The sequence below is a fragment of the Micromesistius poutassou genome, assembly GCF_964030765.1.
Source record: "Micromesistius poutassou genome assembly, chromosome: 3".
Taxonomy (NCBI): Eukaryota; Metazoa; Chordata; class Actinopteri; order Gadiformes; family Gadidae; genus Micromesistius; species Micromesistius poutassou.
In genome coordinates, this window is record NC_140273.1 from 4,820,945 (window position 1) to 4,848,523 (window position 27,579).

A 27,579-nucleotide genomic window follows, 5' to 3' on the forward strand; every position below is an offset into this window, starting at 1 on the left:
GAATATAGTATATGGTTATGCTATATAGATCAACATATAGACACACACTGAAGTAAAGTCGAGTACTCAAATGTATGTATAAAACATACAAGGTGACAGAATAATGTGTGAAACTACTGATACAGCTGTTGGAATATAAGGCGTTTAAATTAGAGGAAATTAAATCAAAACCACTAAGATGGTTATTATAACAAAGAGATGCTTGTTAGACACACATAAAGCAGCAATAAAAAGTAGGTTTGACAATGGGAACTCAACTACTAGAAAACATATCATGTAATGATTATACAGTATCATCATGTTTTATTGAAGGAAATGTTATAAGTAATAAGATATATCTTTTGTTTCAAAACAGAATATAAATCGATGTTATACTAAAAATAATATGGAAAAAGAGCAAATATAAAAATATCATGTAAGAAAATTAAAGAACATCAAAGACATTTATGAAAGACATTTTCTCTTGATGTGTAACATTCATGTCTGGTGACCAAACAAGTCATGGTTTAGCAGGTCAGGGTGGAGATGGTTTAGCAGGTCAGGTGGTGGTTAAGCAGGTCACGGTGCTCTCTCTTTAGTCACTGAGTTCCAGATGTCTTCCAGCTCTCCCTCTACCTCCTCAAACTGCCGGCGCTCTGGAGGGAGACCCCCTGCAGTCTGTGGCTGGGGGTCTCCTCTCTGATCGGGTCCAGAACAGAACCAGCAGGTCTGACGCTCTGCTGAGCAGACCACCACCCGACCAAACCTGCAGGCCAGAGGGCTAACAGAGCCAGTCTGGTCTGGGTGGAGGTGGAGGGGGGCTGGGTGCTTGGGGTGGTAATACAGGTGACCCTCGAGGTCAGAGATCTTAGTGTGAACAGATGGACAGATGCAATGTCTGAGGAGCTCTAGAGCTTCTGGGGGTTCTAGAGTTTCTGGAGCTACAGCACGGCTCGATGGACATGAAGCTTGGTCTGGGGCGACAGACATACCTGGGTCCCACCTGGGTGTGCTGACACCCTCAGCGTGAGGTGGAGGTGACCTGGGCTCCTCTGTGGACCGGGAGCTGTGAGGTGTGTCCACCAAATGGCAGCAAAGAGGGGAGATAGATGGCGCTCTGACATGTTCCTCAGACATCTCTCCCTCCAGACGGGGGTCCCTGGAGGTGGGCTGGGGGGTGCCGGGTCCTGGGGCTTTGTGGGAACCACTCAGGCATGTTTTTAGACAGCTTGATCTGACCAGCAGAGGAGAGGTCCTGGCTAGACTGTGACCCTCAGAGGTCAGTTTGGCGAGTTCGTCCAGGCTCCTGGGCAGGTCCAGTCTGAAGGTCGACCCCAAGGGGACAGTGTACCGACCCTCCCCGTGACCTCTGACCTCCACCTGATCTGGACCTTTGACCCCACGGGTCCTCACCCCAGAGTTCTGCTTCATGTAGAGCTGCAGGCCAGGGTTCCTGGGCCTGGTGGTGGCGGGGGGGCAGTCTGAGGTCTGTTGGTCCAGGGGCCAGGTGTTGGCTCTGTGGGGGGTCAGGGAGGGGTCCTGAGGCTCTGCCTGGGGAGGACCAGAGGGTGGACGCCGGGGGGCTGTTCTCCTTCTTCGACCTTTGGTGTGCACCTTCAGGGAGGAGACGGAGGTGAGGGCAGGGGTCGCAGGCAGGACCACAGTGCTCACCTTTGGAAGGAAGGTGGTGGAGGAGGTGGTGGTGGAGGAGGGGACGGAGGTGGTGGTGGTGGAGGAAGAGGAGGTGGTGGTGGAGGAGGGGGTGGTGGAGGAGGGGGCGGAGGTGGTGGTGGTGGAGGAAGAGAAGGTGGTGGTGGAGGAGGGGGTGGTGGAGGAGGGTATGAAGGTGGTAGTGGTGGTGGTGGAGGAAGAGGAGCTGGTGGTGGAGGAGGAGATGTTTGGAAGACCGTCTAGGGGAAGCGGGCCTCCTCTACTCAGGTCTGAGACCTGAAGAAACCTGCTGACCTGCAGGGGAGGAGAACCATAGTTAGTGGGAGAAGAAGGTTCTACTGGAAGCTGCCCAGCACAAAGACAGTCTGCAACTGGTTCTACTGGGAGCTGACCACTACAACTGCAGTCTGCTACTGGTTCTACAGGGAGCTGCCCAGTACAACCACTGACACCCACACCAATCTACTACTTGTTGAGATAGCAGATTGTGTCAGGTCTACAATGAGGTGGTTTCTTTAAGCAGGTTGCTAGTAGGTACCAACCCGGTGGCTTGGTTCTGCGGTCTTCGGTTCATGACCTTTGTCCGGTGACTCTGGGTCAAAGGTCAGGACCAAGCTGATCCCATCACCCCCAGCAGTTAGCATGGTGACCAGACACTGGGGGACCTGGATCGGATCCGGGCTGGGCTGCGCTGGGGACTGAGTCTGTAGTTTCTCATGTGAGCCGCAGGTCGGAGGAAGCAGAGCCTAAAGAGCAGAACCATAACGTCACCTATCGAGTTGTTTCAGCTCAGGGTGGCTATTCCGGCTGACCAGATACCACAGTCCTGAGAACTTCTACTGATAACCATCCATAACCACACGTTTGAATTAATTCCTTCAAAAGCTCCTGAATGAGAATGAATCTCCTGCGTATGAGTGCTTACCTCCGAGGATGGAGACCGGTCGTCTTGGCGACCCATATCCCATCCTTCAAGCTGGTTGCTATGGTAACCAGGGTTCCTCCGGTCCCTGCCATTTAGCTGAATCCATCCCAGCATGCCTTGCAGCTCCTCCATCCTTTCCTTGATCTGGGAACAAAGATTTAAATCTCTTTTGTATATTCAAATCCTGCATTTTCCTGATATTAGGATTAGGATTAGTCTGGGTAAATCGAGTCCACATTACTCCAATGGTGGGTTGGATTGGTTGCTTGTAGGGAACTAAAACCTGTGATTGGTCGATCTTACGGTTGGTGCGAGATGGGAGGATTCGGGGAATAGCAGGCGTCCTTCTGCTTCCAGGACAGACAGGTCCTTCAGCTTCTGCTGGACTCGGTGGTGTACAGGGTCCTGGTGGTGTAGAGCTTCCAGGTGGTCTACAGGGTCCTGGTGGTCTACAGGGGCTGGAGGGTGGTGTAGAGGGGGTTCTGGAAGGTGGTGTAGAGGGGGGTCTAGAGGTTGTTCTAGGTGGGGACCTGGGTGGTCCAGACCAATGGAGGACAGTGGAGATCCCTTAGACAACAGAGCAGTTCTGGTCTCCTCAGCCCAGGATCTGCAGGGGACAGATGAGGAAGCTTATACCAGACTAGACTGAAGATAACATAACACTTTAATTGACCACCAAGGGAAATTCTGCTTATCAATATGGAGATGGAGAGATGGAGATGATGAAAACCATTGGCCTTAAACCAGTATGTAAACTGGTTTCAAAAGGTTGATAGTTGATAACCCCTAGATGTCCTCACATGATGTCCAGGTAGTCCCTCAGGAACCTCTGGATGTTCTCCACGTGTTGGAGACACAGGTTGTTCTCTGCCAAGCCGCGTGTCACTTCCTCCCAGGCCTGAAGACACGCTCCCATATCCTCACACTGGGGGTCAGAGGTCACATGCTCCAGCTCCTCCACGTCTGGGCGCATCACTTCCTGTTCGAGCTAACAGGCCGACCGACAGACAGACAGACAGACAGACAATCAGACAGACTGAGGGAAAGGGAAGGGAGGGGAGGGGGGGAAGAGGAGAGGAGAAGAGAGGAGAGGAGAGGAGAGGAGAACAGAGGAGTGAGAGGAAGAGAGGTAGGGAAAGAGGAGGTGGAGAGAGGAGAATGGAGGCCCAACCTCCAGGGTGTGCTGCTGCTGTGTGAAGGTGTCCATCATGGGGCTTTGAGGCTCACACCTCAGCACCATGAGGTCCTGGGCCTCCAGAATGTCCATGCAGAGCTCTGCACAGCGAGACAGCAACTGGTAGATCCTCCTCCTCAGGGAGCGCCTCTGAGGAGAGAGAGGAGAGGAGAGAGGAGAAGAGAGGAGAGGAGAGGAGAGAGGAGAGGATAGGAGAGAAAAGGAGAGGAGAGAGGAGAGAGGAGATGCGAGTAGAGGAGAGGAGAGGAGAGAGGAGAGGAGAGGAGAGAGAGGGGAGGAGAGAGAGGAGAGGAGAGGAGAGGCGAGGTGAGAAGGAGAGTGGAGTGGAGAGGATTTAAGGATATTAGAGCTATTACTTTTTATCAACAGCCTAGCCATCTGTTAGGTATTAGTGAGTGACATGCGCTGTGATAATATCTGCTCTGGTTGTTGCATGTGCATGAAATGCAACACTGCCCAATGGAGGAGAAGCGTAGGGAGAGAGGGAGCAGAAAGGGAAGGGGGGGGGGTTGTTTTGGTTGTTTAGTTTCCAGTGTCTTTCTGCTCTTACATATATACATATTGGCATTGATCAATTTGATGATATGATTGATGTTATCATATTAATAGTATAATAACAGGATCTATTTGAGTATGTCTGATAGTAGTAGGGTAGTATTATGATAGTATGATACCTTCCTAAAGGGTCTCTTGGTCCTGACTCCGCCCTGTCGACCGGCTGTTGCTAATGAAGCGCTGTCCTCCAACCACCGCAGCGTCTGGTGAGAAACAGGAACGCCGGCTCTGTTACCATGGAGACACTGATTAAAAACATCATCTCCACCACAAGAAAACTAAGATCGACTCGACTTCACTTTGAGGGGTGGCCTGACGGGGGCAGCAGAGGGCCTGGATCACATAAAGAAATTCAGCTCCTCTATTGAAACAGACCCCTGCGTGGCACACAGACTGGTGCTGGGGAGGTGTGAGGAGGTTCTGCAGGAGGTGTGAGGAGGTGCTAGGAGTTGTGAGGAGGTGCTAGGGAGGTGTGAGGAGGTGCTAGGAGTAGTAAGGAGGTGCTAGGGAGGTGTGAGGAGGTGCAAGGAGTAGTAAGGAGGTGCTACGGGTAAACCCAGTGGAAACTAATTGCTACCTTAACAGTGAAAGCTGGAAACTCAACGTCAAGCCCTGATTGGTCTTCTCCATGACCAGGCTTTAAACAGGAAGCACCCTCCACACTAGTGAGAGAGAGAGAGAGATAGAGAGAGAGAGAGAGAGAGAGAGAGAGAGAGAGAGAGAGAGAGAGAGAGAGAGAGAGAGAGAGAGAGAGACAGACAGACAGACAGACAGACAGACAGGTAATTCATCCATTTTATTAAGAACATGACTCACCGTCTCTTACATGTTGGATGACATCAGGTTATTATGTTACCGTGGTAACGGTTGGCAGGCTGAGTGAGTGATTTTATGTTTGCATAAAGATCAGTGATGCCAGAAGATGGATAAGGCAGCCATGTTTTTTTTATCCAACTTTAGCAGTTGAACCCCCTCCGTCTCTTTAAGATAAGGCAGCGATATTGTTTTTATACAACTTAAGCAGCCCAACCCCTCCTCCGTCTCCATAAACTGAGCTCTCAGTTTCCATGACTTCAGGGCAGATAATGATGTCACCATTTTGGACCAACTCTTGGTTATGAAGTCATGTCTCGGGCCGTGCCATCTTGTTGTGTTTGCTTTGTGAGGTTCTGGACTAAATCAAACTCCTGTGGAGCTCTCAGTGTAGCGAGGGTGGTGTCCAGAGATCTCAGATCAACTCAAACTGAACAGAACCTGAGATGGTGCTTAATGTGGAAGCTGTTGCCACATTCAATGAGGCCACAGCCATGTTGGAAGGGGAGGGAGGCAGGGTGAGGAAGGTCTCCTGTTAGGGTGTACATACTGGTGAAGGATCTGGGTTCCATTCCCTATGTCGCAGTCTGTCTGGAGACCTTTTAGAGCTCTGTATCCACAGTCTCTCTGCTAGACCACCAGATAGTTCTAGTGGTAATAATAGGAAGCTCCATCGTGCTGTTCAGGTTAGGTGGGGAAGTACCTCCTCCACTCCAGCAAGCGGTGCCAGCGGTCCCGGACCTCTGTCTGCTTCTGGGTTAGTCTGGACGCCAGGGTGGGGTGGACCGCAGAAAGGCAGACCACCCTGTGGTCTAACATCTGGATAGAGAGACATGAATATATGGTGATGATGATGATGATGACGACGATGACGACGATGACAATGATGATTGTAATAATGAAGTGACACACTGCTATCTTCAAGGTCAGCTCCTCCAGCTCCTCTTTGTTGGTCAGCTCTGCAAGATGCTGTAAAACAAACCAGCCATTACCCAGCATACACCTGGGCCACATGCCTTACTCATATTACACCAATTACTCTCTCCTTTCATTTAACAGCTTTCTATACAACACCAAATGCATGTTGTTAAGTTATCTTACTGTTTATGCTTGCTCAAATTTGATAAAATTTACCCACCACGGGTATAAATAAATCAACCTTGACCTTGACCTTGCTAGGTGATGAAAAAGTATTTATTCGGGACACTTCTTGACAGCAAAGTATCAAAGAGCATTCAGAGCATGGAGTCGATGGTTGGTAGGTTACCTTACTGTCCATGGTTACAAGGTTACCTTACTGTCCATGGTTGCTAGGAGACCGTCGGCTGTTTGGTAGAAGGAGGAGACATCCAGTGCTAGCTTCACATCAAGTTTATAGTTACCTAGCAAAGAAGATAATCTACACAAACACAACCACACACACTCAAATTATATATCTATATATAACACATTATACATGCAACAAACATTCTACACAAACAGACATATATAAATATATATTCATAGATAATTCCCTCACACAAAATGAGTAAAATGTGAACACACAATTATGCAAATGATTATGCAAATGAAGTGTAGACGTGAGTCTGGCATACAGGTGATCTGAGGTTGATTCCCTCTGTGGCTCCTCCTCCTCCTCTACATCTGACCCCGCCACCAGGGGGCGTGACTCCTGGCAAGCAAGAAACAGCCCACATCAAACAACATCACCACAGAAGGTTTAGAGTAGGGGTGATTTGGCGAAGACATTTTGGATCGAAAGCTTTCAGCTGGGAGTCAAACAGCCAGCCCTGTCTGGTCAGGATTGGGAAGTTGCTGATTGGCTCTATCTGACAGTCTAGAGCCTGTGTTGGACACTTTGTTAAAATCGGTCAGTTTGTCATGTTACATTATTAACACATTAATCATAATCGTTAAGTGAGGCATCTTCCTCAGGTTTTCTGATGGGGACCATTAGCATGTGTAGTTATTCAATATGAAACCATTCAAGTATCATTGATCTATCAATCATTTTACTTAACGTAGAGAACTTTCTGAAAAAACACAACTGATGGAGAGCAAGTATCATACAATCATGCTAGCATTAGTATTGTATTAGTAGCATATAGCCATCATGTTAGTATTAGTATTGTATGAGTATCATATAGTCATGTTAGTGTTAGTATTGTGTAAGTATTATATAGTCATCATGTTAGTATTAGTATTGTATTAGTATCATATATTCATCATGTTAGTATTAGTATTGTATTAGTGTCATATAGTCATCATGTCTGTATTAGTATTGTAGTAGAATCACATATTCATCATGTCTGAGTATTGTTGTTGAGTGTTGTGTCATTCTGGATGTCTTACCTCAGGGGGACCGAGCTGCTCCTCCACTCCTGCTGAGACCAGGGCCCTCCGGGCTCCTCCTGGGTGATCCTCCCATGATGCCTGACGACCCCTTGGCCCTCCACGGCCTGGCTCTCTAGGGTCGAAAGATCCAGGGTCTGGAGGTCTTGTGTCTCTAGGGTCTGGAAGTCCAGGGGCTTTCTCTCTAGGGTCAAGAGGTCCAGGGTTGGGAGGTCTCGTGTCTTTAGGGTATGGAGTTCCTGTCACTCTTGGGTCGAAAGGTCCAGGGTCCAGAGGTCTTGTCTCTCTAGGGTCTAGAGATCCAGGGTCTGTAGGACTTGTGTCTCTAGAGTTGAGAGGTCCAGGGTCTGGAGGACTTGGGTCTCTAGGGTCTGGAGGTCCAGGGCTTGTCTCTCTAGGGTCTGGAGGTCCAGGGCTTGTCTCTCTAGGGTCTAGAGCTCCAGTGTCTGGAGGACCAGGGTCTGCCTCGCTAGGGTCTGGAGGTCCAGGCTGCCCCCCACTGCATATGGCTATCTTCCTGATAGAGCGTGAGGAGGAGTAGGCCGGAGACAGGGAATCCTCCTCCTCTTCCTCGTCCTCTTCCTCCAGCCCGGGGGAGCAGGTCCGGTCTGATGCAGCGTGTCCAGTGGGACAGGGAGACCAGCTGGGTTCTCCTTGGTCCTGGGGGTCTGGCAGGGCGGACAGTCTGGTACCGATGACGAATGGCTGGATCCTACGCACCCATCCCCCCTCGGACATGGCGGGGTCGCGACCCAGGCCCTGTGCTGTGTCGCTGGGCTGAGAACAGAACCACTACTGGAGGAGACCTGACCACAGCTGCTGCCTTGCTATACTGCACGTGGGCAACATCTGGAGAGAGAGAGAGAGAGAGAGAGAGAGAGAGAGGGAGTGGTAGAGAGTCCTTGTTGCTCTGTCAGAACAGAGGAACAGAGGGGAAATATGATGTCATCTTTTCCTGTCAGAGGGGCGGGGTTTGGAGTGAAGCTACAGAATGTTCTTCTCTCTCTCTCTCTCTCTCTCTCTCTCTCTCTCTCTCTCTCTCTCAGGGTTGCCAGGTGATGTCATTCTTTTACCAAGAAAAACACCCATTATCACCTCTCTCACCCTCTCACTCCCTCTGTAGTTCTATCACTTTGCCAAGCTTTGTGTGCATGTAACATAAGTGTTGTGGTGTGTGTGTGTGTGTGTGTGTGTGTGTGTGTGTGTGTGTGTGTGTGTGTGTGTGTGTGTGTGTGTGTGTGTATTGAGTATATTTTCTGTGTGTGTGTGTGATTTAAATCCTGAAACTGCATCATACAGCATCTTGCTCAAACATTTTGGAATTGGGTTGAGTGGTTAATGTGGTGGAGGACTAAGAGGTTAAGGGGAGGAGGCTGGAGAGGTTAAGGGGTGGAGGATTAAGAGGTTAACGTGATGGAGGCTAAAGAGGTTGAGGCTGAAGAGGTGCAGATGGTGGAGGCTAGAGTTCTACTCACATCATTTTTAATGTTGACTAGTGGCAGCTGAGATGAGGCTGAGAGGATGCAGAGGGGAGGCAGAGGGGAGGCTAAGAAGAGACTGAGAGGAGGTAGATGGGAGACTGAGAGGACACAGAGGGGTGGCAGTGAAGAGGCAGAGAGGACACAGAGGAGAGGCTGAGAGTAAGAGAGGCGAAGAGAGGTTTCATTAGAAGAAACGTATTCAAACCGAAATATTGACATACAGCTTTTTTCATTAATAGCATGGATCACAAATAGTGATCAGAACATCACATTTGCTGATTTAAAGCTATTAAATTAACAATAAATACAAACACGAGACAAAGTAAAGACAAAGTCACGTAGTTTTGCTTACAAATCTAAATGTAGCCAACGTAGACGTCATTAGGAGAGCTTTTTCACTTGTGTCGCACTTGAGCTGCTCTTGAATACGACCATCATTCATTAAACATTAATAAACTAACAGCGTCAATCAGAATAACTAACTCCTACTGTAACCGGCATAATATAACAAACGTGATTGGCTGCACAGTATGACGGTTGTGATTGGCTTACATTATTCCACGTGATTCGTTCCTGCTCCACTTTTAACTGCTGCTACCGAATGAGAAGTTCACTTCATTTATAATACTGCGATCGTGGTTTCATTCAAAATAAGAAATGCCTCTAAGGAAAGCCGTGATTGTCCCGGGGAACGGAGCCGGGGACGTTGAGCGGTCTAACTGGTACGGATGGGCCCGGAAACAAATCGACAAGGTAAACAAACACCGGGTGAAGCATGTCAAAACAAAGCTACAGAGTAATAGCTGTATCAACTGTACAAACAGCGCAATGTCAATTAGAAAAATATCGAAACGTCGACATTCTTCCCAGATTATAGTTTTGAATATTGTTCAGTTCATAATTGATCTCTCTAGCCAGGATAATATTGCGGCCACTCCAGCGGTACCGTTGTTGGAAAACGTGTGCTACGGGTTTACCAAATTGGTAATGGCCAAATGATGTCGAATCGTTTGTACATTCGTAGATTCCGGATATGACCTGTATCCTGAAAAATATGCCTGACCCCGGTAAGTTAAACGAGAACGCATCCTTTTTTAGTGTGTAGATAATGTGTGTGTACACTGTTAGTGACTGTGGAGTGTGTTTAATAAGTGTGTGTGTGTGTGTGTGTGTGTGTGTGTGTGTGTGTGTGTGTGTGTGTGTGTGTGCGTGTGTATGTTAGTGACTGCCAGGGAGAGTGTGTGGCTGCCCTTCATGGAGGAGATGGGATGTGATGAGGAGACGGTTATTATCGGTCACAGCTCTGGAGCCGCTGCTGCCCTGAGGTGAGAAGCCAAAATCAGTACATCACCTTAACAACATATATATCACCTATACATATAGATCACTTATTATATCGAATACATCACCTATATCAAATCTATAAATTACTTGTATAAACTATAACATCACTTATTACAACATATATCACTTGTATAACATATATAACATCACATAGAACGCATTTAACATCACTCATTATATAGAACCTAACATCACTTATAACATATATACCATCACTATAACATCTTATTATTACATGTAATATCACTTATTATATTGAACTTGTATATCACTTCTTCATATATAGTACATAGAAATGTTCCAGAACGTAGTGAATAGTAGCACTGGCACTAGCACTGCCTGAGAAAATTAGCCCAGTCATTTCCCGGGAACTATGTGAGAAAGTTCATATTAGTGATGATTTCTAATATAACATATTAGACTTTCATACAGCTGAGATGATTAGAAACACAATATGCATGTTATATTGACATAACGTATGTAACTCATAATAACTCATGATGTAGACTTATTGATCATGAAGGCTGAGGTAAGAGATGGAGGTGAAACTGATCAGATTAGATCATATTAATACTAATACTAATAATGTGGTGTCCAGGTATGCAGAGAGCCACAAGGTGTTTGGGATCATCCTAGTGGGAGCGTACGTCTCTGACTTGGGAGACGAGACGGAGCGAGCCAGCGGTAAGAGAACCCACAGAGACACAAAGCCGTGGGAGGGGTTAGACAGTACAGAGACGGGTCATTAAGGAGTAGGTAGGGGTTAGACAGTACAGAGATGGGTCATTAAGGAGCAGGTAGGGGTTAGACAGTACAGAGACGGGTCATTAAGGAGCAGGTAGGGGTTAGACAGTACAGAGATGGGTCATTAAGGAGCAGGTAGGGGTTAGACAGTACAGAGACAGGTCATTAAGGAGCTGGTAGGGGTTAGACAGTACAGAGACGGGTCATTAAGGAGCAGGGGTAAGACAGTACAGAGATGGGTCATTAAGGAGCAGGTAGGGGTAAGACAGTACAGAGCGTTTATTAAGGAGCAGGTAGGGGTTAGACTGTAAAGAGATAGGTCATTAAGGAGCAGGTTGGGGTTAGACAGTAGACAGGTCATTAAGGAGCAGTTAGTGGTTAGACAGTAGAGAAAGGTAATTAAAGAGCAGGTAGGGTTAAGACATTCGAGGTCATTAAGGAGAAGGTAGGGGTTAGACAGTACAGAGATAGGTGATTAAGGAGCGGGTAGGGGTTAGACAGTGTTACAGGTGTTATCGTCCCTCAGGTTACTTCAGTCGTCCGTGGGATTGGTCAAGCATCTCGAGCAACGCGGGTCACCTGGTTCAGTTCGGCTCCTCGGACGACCCCTTCCTGCCCTGGGAGGAGCAGCAGGAGGTGGCGGACCACCTCAAGACAGAGCTCCACCGCTATTCTGACCGCGGGCACTTCCAGAACACTGCGTTCCCCGAGCTTATCGCTGCCGTCAACAAGCTGAAGGCAGCAGCATGAAGCGGCCACACGGGGCTACGGCCCCAGGAGGAGCCTTGTGTGGAGGGGGAGGGGCCTTGTGTGGAGGGGGAGGGGCCCCGTGGAGAGGGGCCTTGTGTGGAGGGGGAGGGGCCCCGTGGAGAGGGGTCTTGTGTGGAGGGGGAGGGGCCCCGTGGAGAGGGGTCTTGTGTGGAGGGGGAGGGGCCCCGTGGAGAGGGGCCTTGTGTGGAGGGGGAGGGGCCCCGTGGAGAGGGGTCTTGTGTGGAGGGGGAGGGGCCCCGTGGAGAGGGGTCTTGTGTGGAGGGGGAGGGGCCTTGTGTGGAGGGGGAGGGGCCCTATGGAGAGGGGCCTTGTGTGGAGGGGGAGGGGCCATGTGAGGAGAGGGAGGGGCTGCACTTCAGGCTGAATGACTCAAACCTTTTCTCAAACAACAAAATCCATCAGAATAAAGTTGTACAAGTCTGAAACATTTGTTTTGGTTTTTATTCCCAAGAATTCTAAAATACACAACAGATTCACAAGCTTTTCATCACAGAGAAAATAATATGGCGGCCAGGTCAGGGCGCTAGAAGTTCAGCCACTCGGCCAGGTAGATGCAGTGAGACGGTGAGATCTCTCCTCCCTCGTGGCACTCGTCAAACATTCCCTTTTTTGCATAGGAAATTTCCATTCCGAACGAGATGACCTGGAAGTACTTGGAGGAAAGGTGGTTCGAATTCTAAATATGCTAAGGAAAGGAGCCTTGATGCATCCTTTAACCCTCCTTTAGCATAGGTTACTCCAGACCAACCTTTACGAAAGGAAAGGAGACATTGGTATCCCATAATCCTTTACGGTGGCAATATTTAAAGAAACTGGCCACCGATGAAGTTTACCGACTCTACGTGAATACACATGAGAGACACGGTAAAGCAGAAGAAGAGAAGAAAATAAAATTGATAATAACAGATACCAATTCCAGAAACATTACTTGAATCTAAATTAATTAATTTATTGCTGGTTAGTAAGCACACAATATACTCCATAAGAAAATAAAATGCTGACTTCACATTTAAGAGACTACTGGAGGCAGTTGATTTCAACATCAACATAAGTTCCTCTTTTTTTTTTCCACATATGCATTGGGATTCAACAAGTTACCTCAAATATTCCCGTTGATCAAATCCGACCAAAGGGATTCTCACTGTTGGCGATAACCTGATTGAAATCAATACGAGAAGAACGCATGGATCAGAGAGCGCTTGTTGTAGTCCCATCTTCAGACAATTGTAGTTCCACTCTAGAGACGCTAGAGGTCGGCAATACCCCCTGTCATGCAATGACGTTGGTTAGGAAAAGTGGAGTCGAATTCATTTAAAATAGTGCTGTCTTTTCCTATGTTCGAAAGGAAGCACCTTTCCATCTCTCCTTGACCCGATGACGTTTTCCACAAAGGTTAAGTAAAGAAGGCATAAAGTTTAGCAGATTTGACTATTCTTAGAGGCCCCTGGAGAACTAGCACAATGTGGTGGGTATGTACAGGCAGTGGTTGGGCGGGGGGGGGGGGGGGGGTAACAGGAAGTGCGTACCGGGCAGAGTCCGCAGGGGGTCTTGACGAGGCCAGTGGGCTGGATGACGGGGTTGACCCCTTTACCACTGAGCTTCATCTGACGTCCACACTGCTCACCGTCCCCTCTTTGGCCGCGATGATGGTCATCTCCACCTTACCGTCGTAGATCAGCGTGTTGAAGATCGTCTCGATGTCCTCCATGGACAGATCCAACTGACGAGCAGCAGAAAGCTTTAATATAGCTGCACATACCCCTAGCTTTGATATAGCTAGCTTCAACCGAGCTGCATATCCCTAGCTTTAATATAGCTAACTTTAATATAGCTGCCAATACACTTAGCTTTAATATAGCTACTGTGTGAGAGTGAGACAGGCAGACTAACATTACTGTGTGAGAGTGAGACAGGCAGACTAACATTACTGTGAGTGAGACTGGCAGACTCACCTTACTGTGTGAGTGAGACAGGCAGACTAAACTTACTGTGAGAGTGAGACAGGCAAAGTAATGTTACTGTGTGAGTGAGACAGGCGGAGTAACCTTACTGTCTGAGAGTGAGACAGGCAGACTAACCTTACAGAGAGTGAGACAGGCAGGTCAGCTTACTGTGAAAGTGAGACAGGCAGGTCACCTTACTGTGAGAGTGAGACAGGCAGACTCACCTTACTGATACCCAGCTCACAGATGTATTTCCAGACCTTGTGAGACGTGGCAAAAGAGCTGTTCCTCTAGATCATCTGACTCCGCCTGCAACACACACCACCCTGGTCCAATCCACCGCCTAACCCTGGTCACACCCACCAACTAACCCCTGGCCTAACCCTTGTAATGGGAAAATTGAATTTTTACTTTCTGTTTCTGTAACTGCCATTTGTTGATTATGCCTTTTCGCTGACACCCTTGGGGTAGTCAAGGGTCAAAGGGTCTAACTGAGAAGTCACCACTATGAGACCCTACATTACAATTATCAATGATCAAATCAAATAATGTTTACTTAAAGGACAGTTTCCTGTATTTCTCGGCCGATTCCCATTAAGTTTTTATTGTAGGGTCAAAATAAATAAATAAAGGATATTAATTACGTGTGTACAATATATATCCTATTATTTATTATCTGTATAAAAACCGACTCATTGAAGAGAAATGTAAGTGTTTTATAGTGCTTTTTATCCAGAAAAAACGGCACCTCTGCCGTTAACGTTTTGTTTACAGGCCTCCCCAACATGGCGTTGACGTGTGTATCGCAGCAAGGGGACCGGTATCGCAGCAAGGGGCGGAAGCATGGTCGGAAGCCGTCAATGCAGTGTCTAGTACGTACATGTCTATGGGTTGAAAGCACGCACGTGAGGTGTGTTGTCTCCACATGGGGGCGACATCAGCTCAGCTATGATGAACTACATGGTCTTTCCTAGTTGAAATCCATTCAAATTGCGTTACATTTCGTTATATGATACGTCGTTCAGGTAAAGTATTAATGCATTCTTGTTTCGATTGTTGCATAGCATTTATTCAGATTCTTCCGAGATGCATTTGCCTACTAGCAGCATGAGGTGTCTTATGGGAATTTTCTTGATCAAGTCATTTTCGAAACTATGGGATTTCTTAACCCTAAGAGTGCCAAACATTTGGCAATGGATCAGAATTGAACTTGGAAAACGCTTGTATGCAGCTTGTATATTATTTTGTTGTTGAATGCTTTCTTGCCAGATTCTCCAGTAACAAGAGCCCGGGCCAGCTTTAAAAGTGTGTATCATACCTTAAACAGCAACCATTTGGACCCAAAATAACGTGGATGAATGCGACTTTTAACTGTAGCGTTGTGGCCCCGTCTCGTCAGATGTCCGCGGTGTGGACTGTGAAGGCCCTGGGTCTTGGGGCCGTGGCCCTGGCTCTAAGTGTGGAGGTGTTGCCCTGGTTCTTCAGGAGGTTCAGGTCTAAAGGATTCCTGAAAGAAGTCATATTCTTCCCCACCGAAGTCGCATGTGTGGATCACGTGTTCAACCCAACTTTGTAAGTGTTTTAATAAGAATTTAACTTGACATCGATATTGTTAAAATTGTCCACGTCCATGGCGCGCCAACATATTTGAACCGGAAACAGGTGACACCTTCAAAAGTCGGCGGGGACTACGATTACGCAGGCTGCAGGAGCTGTGTTCGAAATCGTTCCCTATTACGGATATAGTGCACTATAAAGGGTGCACTATATCCATTTTGTAGTGGTGTTCGAATTCTCAGTGGTTCATTTCATTCACTATATAGTGGACAATAAAATACCCAAAATTTGAGTGAACATACGATGTTCCCTACACGTTACTCCCGTATACCACAATGCAATGCGGGCGCATTTAATGCCGCAAATGACGTTCAGAAATGTTCTGCTTAGTGTCCGAATTCTCGTTTGTTCGTTCCCTACATAGTTCACTATATCATAAACACTATATAGGGAATAGCGAGTGAGTGAATAGGGAACGATTTCGAACACAGCTCGGGGCTTTGAAGACCGATTACGTCACAGCGGCGCGTCAAGGCTGTCCCATTTCGAAGGCTCCTTCAAATGCGGCCGAGATAGAGCTGGTAAGTCCCGCCCCTTCCGCTAAACCCCAGTGGACCTCTAGGTTGAAAAATCGTTAATGCAAGTGAATGTGAGAAAATAATTATTTTCTGGTCCCCTTTGAATTGTGCCATGAATGTCAACATATGTTGTCTGTGAATTTTTTATATAATTTTTCATGTTAAGAGTTTGACAGTATGTTGTATGATTCTTCGGCTAGCAGTTGTGGAAAAGACATAACGAGAAAGAACGTCACCCCATAACACATTTTCCCTCCACTTGTCAAATCACAGTGCTAATACTAATACTGCGTATTTTGCCATAATCTACGGAGACATCCATAGGAAACATTAGATCAAGATGCGTTGTGCGATGTGTTTTGTACTCAAATGTCACCATTCCAACAAAATGGGCTGTTCTTTCTTTAGATTCCCGTCTGATGTTATATGTCATAGGCGACATGTAGTCTTTCTCATTATGTCTTTTCCACAACTGCTAGTTACAATATACTGTCAAACTCTTAACATGAAAAATGATATAAAAAATTCACAGACAATATATGTTGACATTCATGGCACAATTCAAACGGGACCAGAAAATAACTATTTTCTTGCATTCACTTGCATTAATGATTTTTCAACCTGGAGGTCCACTGGGGTTTAGCGGAAGGGGCGGGACTTACCAGCTCTATATGCAGCCTTCTTTTCCCGGATTTGAAGGATCCACCGGCTGGATCCTTCACGGCCCAACGTATCCCAAGATATCCCAAGATTCATTGCGCGTTGGATTTTTTTCTGAAATGACGTGGCGAGAGCGGAAGCGGCAGCTGCAGCGAATACATATTTAATGACAAAACTATGTAAAACCATTTTTTTATGTAAAAGTAAGATTGGGACCATTTTAAATATGTAACTTTATTGTCAAAGTTCATTGACATTAATGCTAGCCATATAACGTTAAACTAATTAACGTTAAGCCAACGTCCTCTCTTCCTCTTCACCTGCCGGCTCCGGCAGTGAATCTTCTCCCACTCCAATCTCCAATAAAAGATAAAACATAACAAATAAAATTATGATTTCTGGCTCAATATTTCTCCTCCGCTGTCCGGTTTGAACCGCAGCTGTCAGGGTTGCTAGGAGACGTGGGCGTTAACGGCTTGTTACGCAATCTGGAAATGCTCCGTAGGCTAAACCGTCTCATTTAACAATGTTCGTTTGGCCTTCAGTGTGGCCTTCGCGGTCTACGAAGGCCACACCTTCATAGACTGCGTCCTTCGAAGGATGCAGCCCCTGAATTGGGACACAGCTGCAGTCTTCTTCTTCTTCTTCTTGTAGGATTCCGGCAGGTTAGACGCTTTTTAGTGTATTACTGCCCTCCCCAGGTCCGATGTTGAATTAGATTTTTACATACAGTCCTGTGTTGTGCAGGAATTGCAGAATTGCCTTGGAGATCAGTTTGTGGTTCTCACAGTGTCCAAACAAAGAAAAAACAAAAAGCCTCAACTCCAAGTCCTAACAGGGATCACGCAGTCTTCCTTGCAGCACAATCACTTCTAGTGATGGATTTCATGATTTGTTTCCTTGATTCGGCGAGTCACTCTGGGAACAAGCAATATACTCACTCCCTGATTGCCCGAACCCAGAACATTAACCAATGATATAATAAAGCAACCGATTTCTCTTTCCTGCTCCTCTCCAGCCAGTGTCTCTGTCCGTTACCACATGGCTTGGAGACGTCTATGGCCCGCCTTCTCCGTCACGTCCTCTCGGCCAACTACACCCTGGACATCTGTGTGTTTGCCTTCTCCAACATGGACCTCAGCAGAGCGGTCCTGGCTGTCCACGCCAGGGGCCTGGTGGTCCGCATCCTCACAGACAAGGACTACGCCAGCATCAACGGCTCCCAGATCGGGCCGCTGCGCAGAGCAGGTAAGGGTCGCCAACATCCCGATGAACGCCAGCCAAACTGAAGGGGACAGCAGCACCAACAATTGTATCACTAATCAGGCGGGGGAGGTTGCTATTTCAGATGGGCTTGTATAAAATTTAAGTCAAATTTAGATAAGTCAATCTGTCATTTAGTGACTTCAGCCAGCCTGGCTTCAGATGGCCAAGATGGTGGTCTAGACATTTGGGACAGTCAATTGGCAGGGACAGTCAAACCACAATGATCCATTGTGAAACTAGCATGTGAATGAATCAAGAAATGGCCTTCATTGTAGAATCATAATGAGCTTCACAACCAGGAGGATGACTCAGGCCTCACCGATTTAATCACCGCAGGCTTGCAGCATCACGATCGGTTTCGATGTGTGTGTCTGATGTGCCATTTTTCTTTCTCTTTCTGTCTCTTTTTTTGAATGCACACACACACACACACACACACACACACACACACACACACACACACACACACACACACACACACACACACACACACACACACACACACACACACACACACACACACACACACACACACACACACACACACTTCTTTCCTTCCTTGTTCCCTCCTTCCTTCCACCTGCCTCACTGCCTTTAAGTTAATTACAGCTCAATAGTTCTGCTTACAATCTGGCATCAAGAAGGCCAATTACATTAAGTGAAGTAGGCAAGGACCGATTCCAGTCTTTGCCACTGACTGAATACCATACTCGTACAAAATCAACAGTATGAACCCAGTGACCACTTTTTATGCTTCATGTTTTTTCTGAATTAAATAATAGCAAATGCCGTCACAATGTATCACAATGTATCACAGTCAGTAAGTGTTAAATGATTGACCTGACAAGCAGCCGAAAAAAAAAAAAAGATTTTCAAAATGAGATTGAATACATTTTCTGTTGATCTGACTCATCGTTGTAGCCCTACTTTACAGATTAATGCTTAATAAGTCGTTTGTTGGAGCTTTTTTGGTCAAGAAAGTTACTGAAACAGCCTTCAGTCAGATTGAGAGACTTGGCCGGTCAATTGAACGTATAGGTGGGATGGGAGGTCCCACCAGGGCTGCTCTGAGAATGCTGCGTTGCGTCACCATCAAACCACTCACCGTTATGTGTTCTTCGGCGATTCTTTGTACATTGAAAACAATCAATGTATAAAGAATGATGTCATTCATGAGCGTTCGCCATCAAGGATTGAAGTCGGAAATTATTATTTCAGTTTGGACAGAGCCGGCCGACGTACCTTCCATTGATTTATTATGGCAGTGTTTCCATGCTGAATGAGAAAGTTGATGAAACGCTCATTAGACGTAGTGCTGAAGGCTCCCGCAGAGCAGAGGGGAAATTGTTGTTATGGCCGTGGTGTGTTCATTTTGCTCATCAAAAGACGCCAAAGACTTTCATCACCTTTTTTTCATCACCTTTTGATCCAGATGATTCCCTAGATTACTGATGAATGGGAGGTGGCTCTGCATTAGTGATGGGTCTTTTGCGACCGAATCAGTTCGAAAGAACGACTCTTTAGAAAAAGAACTAACCAACCTGATTTCACGTTTCAGTTCTCTCTCGTTCGTCTCTATTGTTTGTTCTCCCAGACTCGACTCCCACTCGCTGACTCGCTGTTCACTGTGTTAAGTTAGCAGAGTGGTGAAGAGGGACTGGCCTGGGCAACATCATCCCGATTCCGATCAGCTGAAAGGAACTTAGTTGTAATGTTGTGTGTTGATTGATGACCGTTTGCGCGATTGTTTGAGAACGAGGGAGGAGCTGAGTCTGACTGACTCAGCTGAGAACCGTGCATTCCATGATTCACCGCTACCGAAAACACGAATGAAAGATTCTGAACGATTCTTCTTGGCGAACTGACCGACGCAAACTGAATCAAGGAAAAGAATCATGAAATCCATCACTACTCTGCATACAAACACTTCCTATTTGCTTTTGTCACTTCCTCCCCTGGCTGGACTTCAAGTGAATATTCCGAACGTAAATTTGAATTGACAATATAAACTTGGTTGGTAGAAGTTTGAGGGGTAACATAGTTTACACAACATAACATCGACATGACATAACAACTCGACACTATGAAAGTAAACCATCAGAAACTCAGACCATGAAACGGTTCAATGCAAATGTTTGCTAGAGGTTGAAAGCTTTGTTCTTCTCCCCTCCCGTCGGCCCGGCAACAGGTATCTGCGTGCGCTGTGACTCGAGCGCCGTGCACATGCACCACAAGTTTGCGTTGGTGGACAGGCGGCGGCTGGTGACGGGCTCCCTCAACTGGACGCTGCAGGCGGTGCAGAAGAACAAGGAGAACGTCATGGTGACGGAGGAGCCCCGCCTGGTCACGCCCTTCGTCCAGGAGTTCCAGCGCCTGTGGGAGGCCAACGACCCGAAGCGCTGCGGCCAACTCGGCCCCCTGCCCCCCTAAAGCCCGGAGGCTTTATGGTACCTGGGGACCAAACCACAAGGCACTTTGCCTTGAGGGGTTGCAAGTTAAATTCCCTGCATGCTCCTCCTACCCGTGGACGGTTCTTGTTTTTTTTTATATATATATTCAACCCTTGTCAAATGATAATTCAACCCTTGTCAAATGAAGGAGGTAGTGGAGCTAAAGAACACAAAGTTGGTAGTGTTATAAATAAGGCTTAGCACATTGGGCAGCATCTTATTTTATAAGAGGATATTAACACAAGACCACACTTCAATGGTTTGTTTAATGATGACTGAAGCTGTATACTGAGTGGCATCACCTGACCCTCGTTGGTTTTGGTCATGTCCATTACGCTTGACTCAATCTTGTTTTTTTATTTTGTGTTATTTTTTACTTTATGCTGCCCTGGACTTTTACACTTATGACATTATTCATTCACGACTCATTCATTGTCTGTAACTATTATGTGAAAGAATAGTTCTACATTTACACACACAAACACAGTTTTGCACCCAGATCTTGATTTCAATATCAGTTCATGTATATTTTAAGTTTTAAGAGTCGAGTGAGCAGTCGGTAGCCTGTTATATGCTCAGAGTTGAAGTGTATTCGTTTCCTTTCTGCTTTTGAGTTTACTTTGTCAAGTATATTTCCAATCGTTTTACTTTGTAGTCTGAGGTTCACTTGGTTTCGTTTGTCTGTATTGGTAAAGGATATTTTTCGTGTGAAACCTATCCATGTCTCATCATTATTTTACGACTCAAATCGGTTTAGTGTGGCTACTGTAATGAGTAGGCTAATATTTATATATGCTGCACAGAATGTATTGTAATGAGTAATCCCTTGCCGTCGGCATTCTATAGCACGCTGAGCGAGATGCTGAAAACATATGTATAGGCCCATGCCATTGTATTTGTTTAATGTTACATTGCAAAACAAAACAGAATGTCGTGGTCTTGTCCGTACTAGCCCGGGTGCGTTTCCGTTCAACTATTTAGCAAGTGAGTGGTGCGTCGCAGCTGAAATGCGCACTGGCCACGCTGCTGCCTCGCATCCTTACTGAGGTTCACACGTGGAAAATGACCAAAATGACGCATGCGTTTTCGATAAAGCTTCGCATTTGATCTTTAAACAAACGCATTGACTTCATGGTTGTAGGCGCATCTGAAGATCCGGGAATAAGCGCAAGGTAGGAGGAGCACCCGTGGGCGTCGCGCAAGGTTCAGTTACCGTGGAGGAGCACCTCGACACAGGTACCAACGTTGGGAAAAACCGAAAAGGAATTCAAGGTAAAAATCCCATTTTCTTTGCCTTCCAACGATGGTTGATGGTTTTGACTTTGCATGTTTGTCGTTTGTCCGCTTTACGGGTGGGCAAACCCGCCCAGTCTTAGTAGTTCAAAATAGTTCGTGCACACTTTTGACAGTGATTTTCTAACACATTTACGTTAAAGTGGTTGAGCCATTTTCATAAGTCCAGCAAGTGGAATGGAAGTTAATGTACTCGTACGTCATTTGTTAAGATGTTAGCCGAAGTAACGCACACGTCTTGTGTACACATGTATGTGTAATGCAGTCATTCTCAACAGCTGTTAGTGAAATTCTATCATTAAAAACGCGACTGCGGTGTTTACATGGGTTTGTTTGTAATCTGTGGGTGTGCGTTGAGTTTGAGACAAACTGGCTGCATGCTCATATCGGAGATCTATGGATGCATTTTGCTGAGCGTCCATGCGGGCCAGGATATTCTCTTGATGGCTCACGGAGGAATGTTGCTGAGCTTGGCTCAGGGAGCCCTCTCCTCTGCAGTCCAAGATGGACTCCGCTCAGCATCTGTGCCCTGGAGGCTGGTGTGTGTGTGTGTGTGTGTGTGTGTGTGTGTGTGTGTGTGTGTGTGTGTGTGTGTGTGTGTGTGTGTGTGTGTGTGTGTGTGTGTGTGTGTGTGTGTGTGTGTGTGTGTGTGTGTGTGTGTGTGTGTGTGTGTGTGTGTGTGTGTGTGTGTGTGTGTGTGTGTGTGTGTGTGTGGAATCGTCATTTATCTTAAATATGAGCATTTTTTAAATTTCAATTGGCCTCATTTTTTTTTTTTTTTACATTAAGACCCAACCTCTAACTTGAGCCAATTGCGCTCGTAAATGTAAAGTAACGTGTTACTGTGTCCATTCATTTCCTCCACCGTTTTGGGAGGGCGTAACCAGCTTCATGTGGTTGCGCAGGACGCTCCAACCACTCGCAAGATTGATTACAACAGTGGGGCCAGACTCACTGAAGTACTCTCTGAACTACAGCTGAAGTCCTGATCAATACTCATCCCTCTCCTATCCCCTACGTTCAGTCCCATTCTATGTTTTAAAGGACGGGGCTAACTACACAGAAGGTGGTTTCCCCCCTGTCTGTAAGCAGTGGCCTTGCGCTACAGTCATCTACAGTCATCACCAGGTGATGTCACTTGCACAAATTCAAATGGCCAATTAGTGATTGCAACAAGTCCTAGTACACAAGGGGAGCCCCAGCTCTGTGTTTGCGTTTGTTTGCTGTGTGTAGATGGCTCTAGCCGGAGACCAGGGGGCCGGGCCGGAGACGCAGGTCCAGAGGGACTCTGCCGACCAGAACTTTGACTACATGTTCAAGCTGCTGATCATCGGCAACAGCAGCGTGGGCAAGACGTCCTTCCTGTTCCGCTACGCCGACAACTCCTTCACCTCGGCCTTCGTCAGCACGGTGGGCATCGACTTCAAGGTGAAGACCATCTACAGGAACGAGAAGAGGGTGAAGCTGCAGATCTGGGTGAGGCGAGCCTGCTTGTTGAAGTCATTTTTGGTCTTGCGTCACTCATGTGTCACCGTGTCGCACGTGTTGTGCACGATGTGACCAAAAGGCCCAACATGTCATTCATGTTTTAGTGTGAAAAGTTTCAATGGGGATATTCAATAATAATATGGGGTAAACTGGTGTTATCTATGTTATCGCTAGTCTGTGCCAATAGGTTTGTGTTGGTTCTACTCTGCTTTGAAGTGTCATCGTATTGATGAGGTTGAATTGCCTTTCCAAGGCTCTTTGTCATCAAGGCGAGGGGACACCGACGGTGAGGTGTGTGTGGCTGTGTTGAGCTCCGTCCGAGAGGCTTAAGCTTCTGAAACACTTGGCCGCAGTGGGTGGGAGATTTCATAAACCTCGCTCATTATAACGCTCATGCACTACGACGGTACTAGCTTTAGAAACCATCACACACCCCACCAGCCCCCCCCCCCCACCCCCACCAGAACAGCAACGTTCCGGAAGGTTCCACAGTGCGGCTGATGCTCTTCAATCAATTCACTGCAGCCATTGCTTTTGTAAAAAAAATGTATGGATACATTTTTTTTTGCATTTTTGCTTTTGAGAAGAAATGAATTGTATTGATTTTTTTTTTGCACACATCTAGATAATAGTTGTGATGAATGGATGGCTATAATTAGGGCAGGGTTGAATAGGGCCAGGCCAGGCTCCATCTCCAGGATCGGCTTGTCACTTGGTAGGTCAGCGTCTCATCAGGTGCTGATATGAGGCTCTCTCCTCTCCTGTGTACATGGCTGACGGCCGCACCGCCTATGTGTTGTCATAAGGCAGGCCCTGTATCTTTGTGTGCTTACTGGGTGTGGAAAACCAAGGTGCATGGGAAGGTGGTGGGGGGGGGGGGGGATACAAAATCTTGAGTTAATCATTCACTCTCAAGGGCTCAAGCCGTGTTAACTGTTTAAATGCTGGCCGACTGTGTGTGTGTGTGTGTAGGACACGGCAGGCCAGGAGCGCTACAGGACCATCACCACAGCCTACTACAGGGGCGCCATGGGCTTCCTGCTCATGTATGACATCACCAGCCAGGAGTCCTTCTCCGCGGTTCAAGACTGGTAGGCCTCCGCCATCTGTCTGTCCTGTCCGGGTCTGTCTGGCCCTCCCTCTGGTTCATTCTAATCTCAGAGCCTGTGGATGGTTTGTATTACACTCCCCTCTGTTGTCTGTGTTCGGGCGTTGATTCTCATAAAAGCTACTTATATACAATACTTTACTCACAGTGCGTTTTTTGTGAAGTGATTTAAAGTAACAAATGGGATTGGATTAATGACTGGAACAGGTTGGCATGTTGTTTTCATAGAGATTACTCCCAGTTTAAGTGGAGAAGGGCCACCATCCTTGTAGATAAACATCCTGGTTACACAAGGGGCCACAGCCTGGTCGCTTTCCAATCATAGACTGTGACAACGCAGTCATATACAATCTTGTGACTGCCCCGAAGGCAGGTTGTAAAGTACACGCCAAACCATCAACATATTGATCTTTATAAATGCTTGTGATGTGCTGATGTGGTAATTTCATTGCAATGCCATGACCCAATAAATCTGGTGCAGCAGAGGGATGAGTGAACGGCACTTATTGACTTATTTTCGGATTCTAATTGACGAAAGGAAAATAACCAAAGCCAACGATGCCCGTTCTTCCTTCATTGCATGCAGCGAAATGAGGGGATAATAAAAAACTGTGCTTGCAATAAATAACAAACAATGTCGGCAGTATAAAAAAAGTAAAAAAGTATACGTGTCCCTATAATTCCCTTTCATTGTTTTTATTGTTTAATATATTTACATTTTTTAATAAATTATGACAGGCTAGTCCATCAACGAGATTGTATCTTCTAACTTGAACAAACATTCAATTATGCGTATTGCATGTAAGGAGATGAACGGAAACAGAGTTTGGGATGGCACCTGTTTATTTTTTTATCACGGCATAAAAAACTGAAGCAAAGACCGCCGTCCCTCTGCACACTGTTCCCTCCCTCCTTCTCGCTGGTCCAGCCGCTGGCGACGGATGGTTGGTTGACAACACCTACCAGTAACACGTCTGTCTTGTCAGGTCCTGAAGCCACGCCCCTTTACCTCTGTCTCTACCGATGGCGCTCCACTACATGCTCTACAATTCATGCGTATCAGCCCCTAAAGCCCCGCCCACTGTTTACAAATGATCTGATTCAGTGCCGATTAGCCTCGTGTTGGTGGGACTTATATATATATATATATATATATATATATATATATATGCTGATGAAATCATAGTGAGCGACAGAAAGTAACCCAGCAAAATGTTTGGAATCTGCCTTTTAAGGTATGGATCTGCTATCGAAGGTGCCCTTTATAAAAGGGTTAGGGTTACCTACAGACATATCAACTTCTACGTGACTGTGTTGTCTGTGTTTCCCAGGGCCACCCAGGTGAAGACGTACTCTTGGGACAATGCTCAAGTGGTCCTGGTGGGGAACAAGGTGGATCTGGAGGAGGACAGGCAGGTCCCCACGGTGGACGGCCAGAGGCTTGCCAGCGAGCTAGGTGCCGGCACACACACACACACACACACACACACACACTGTCACCATGATCTCACATCCCCCATCACTTTAGCTGAATCCATTAAAGGTCCCATGACATGCCACCAGGTGTGGTGTGATCATTAGCCGTTACAAGCCGTTTTGAAAATCTGTCTGTTATGACATCACAGGTGGGCGTGTCCACCTAGATGTGTACTGGATAGATCAGTCCACCAGCCTACCCAGTGGACTGTATCAAACATTGCTCATCGATCCGTCAAACATCTAGGTGGACACGCCTACCTGTACAGACAGATTTTCCAAATGGCTTGTAACGGTTAATCACACCACACCTGGTAGCATGTCATGAGACCTTTAATTTTTTCTTGCATCTAGCTGCAAATCCATGGTGAGACAGCAGCCAAACATGGGCAGATGGGTCCATTAAATAGCTGATGAAGTAAGAAGCCAACTAGATAAATGCATCCTTAGTAAATAATCGTTGTCTCTGTCGTGTCCAGGCTTCCAGTTCTTTGAGACAAGCGCTAAAGACAACATCAACGTGAAGCAAGTCTTTGACAAGCTGGTGGATGTCATATGTGAAAGGATGAATGAAACGGTCAATGGTGAGGCGGCCGGTGTCTCGACCAATGAGAAAGGAGCCAGCCTCACAGACACGCCCCTGAACAGTCGAAGTGGATGTGCCTGCTGATTTATCTCTGAACCATACTGCCCGCGCACGCAGAAATGCACGCACGCTCACACTGCAGCTGATTTATAACAGAAAAGGTCTGTCAGCAAAAATTAGGATAAAAGCATGATCACTCGCAGAAAAGAATGCCAAATAACTACAATTGCAAAAAAATGTACAGTAACATTATGAATGTGCCCAATTGTGTTTATTTTCCCTGATGCTTGCTTCTCTGCATATTCCCTTTCATATGCTCCTTATGATTCTAACATGACTGTTACATTCACATCCCAAGAACTAAACAGCACAACTATGCAGTTTGATTCTACTCATTGTCTATCCATTCAGTCATGAAAGCAATTTTCCTTGGAAGCACTTGTATTTAGATGGGAATTTGTAGATTATCTTGTTGCACTGCCCTCATGTGGGCATATTTCAGTACTGCACCGGTGTACATATTCTTCCAATACCAAGTGGCCTATATTTAATGCTATAAAAGTGCCTAAATTTTATTGTTTTTGTCTGAAGTAAATAACATTTTACTTTTCATTCTCCGTTCACAAATGTCTTTGTTACTGCATTTGCCCTTAACTATTCATTTCTGTGCCTGGAGAGAATGTCTTTGAAATGTATTTTTCAGTTGTAAGTCCTTGTTAGCGGTTCTGTTATACCATTTATGTTAGCCTAAATTTAATAAATAATATTGATCCATTCTCAAAATGCTTTGTCGTTCAGTAATTAGGAGTCCTACGAAAAACGTAGGAACCATATTGTATTTTTATTTTTTTCCTGACCAATTCAGCCACATCGTAAAAACTACAAGCTCAAAAATTCTAAATCTGGCAGGATTGTAGAACTCGTAAAATGAGTAAGGGATGAAAGGGAATGTCTATAATAACCCATAGGTGGCGCTATAATAAGGCCTATAAGTTTTCAACAGGCTGTTATTTACCACTAGGAAAGTGCAATATGCATGAAACTTGCTGCACATGCACCATTCGTCACGAACAACTTGATTTGCAACCCATATGGTCAGACCATTTGGTGCCGGAGGTGGTAAAATCTGCAAACTTGGCACACATGTACCGGGTGACTCATAGCAATAAGGCCAAATACGGTGTAGAAGAAATGGGCCCCCAAGGGAAAAAAAAAAATATATATAATTATTTTTTTCTTTTTTAATACACAAAGCAAATTACTTAACAAGAAAGTAAACATTATAAACATACAGCTCATATTAGTATAAGAATAATTTTCTGTCTGTCCCATAGACTTCATAGA

The 27,579-nt window shown here is 46.2% G+C and overlaps 2 protein-coding genes and 1 pseudogene across 3 annotated transcripts; all 3 read left to right on the forward strand.

The window, feature by feature from the left end:
• Window positions 1–9,581: 9,581 nt before the first annotated feature.
• Window positions 9,582–11,864, forward strand: rbbp9 (retinoblastoma binding protein 9). Its single transcript, XM_084465069.1, has 5 exons — window positions 9,582–9,724; window positions 9,996–10,038; window positions 10,194–10,296; window positions 10,914–10,999; window positions 11,586–11,864. The coding sequence occupies exons 1-5, from the start codon at window positions 9,629–9,631 to the stop codon at window positions 11,807–11,809; spliced, it is 552 nt and encodes a 183-aa protein (XP_084321195.1). The 5' UTR covers window positions 9,582–9,628; the 3' UTR covers window positions 11,810–11,864.
• A 3,308-nt stretch (window positions 11,865–15,172) lies between these two features.
• Window positions 15,173–20,264, forward strand: pld6 (phospholipase D family, member 6; the record flags this gene model as incomplete). Its single annotated transcript, XM_084465382.1, has 3 exons — window positions 15,173–15,345; window positions 17,587–17,816; window positions 20,023–20,264. The coding sequence occupies 3 exons, from the start codon at window positions 15,173–15,175 to the stop codon at window positions 20,262–20,264; spliced, it is 645 nt and encodes a 214-aa protein (XP_084321508.1).
• Window positions 20,265–21,415: 1,151 nt separating this feature from the next.
• On the forward strand, window positions 21,416–26,319 carry LOC311341242 (ras-related protein Rab-3D-like; annotated as a pseudogene). Its single transcript has 5 exons — window positions 21,416–21,520; window positions 22,811–23,053; window positions 24,038–24,156; window positions 25,505–25,629; window positions 26,129–26,319. The product of its transcript is annotated as a ras-related protein Rab-3D-like (transcript).
• Window positions 26,320–27,579: the final 1,260 nt, after the last annotated feature.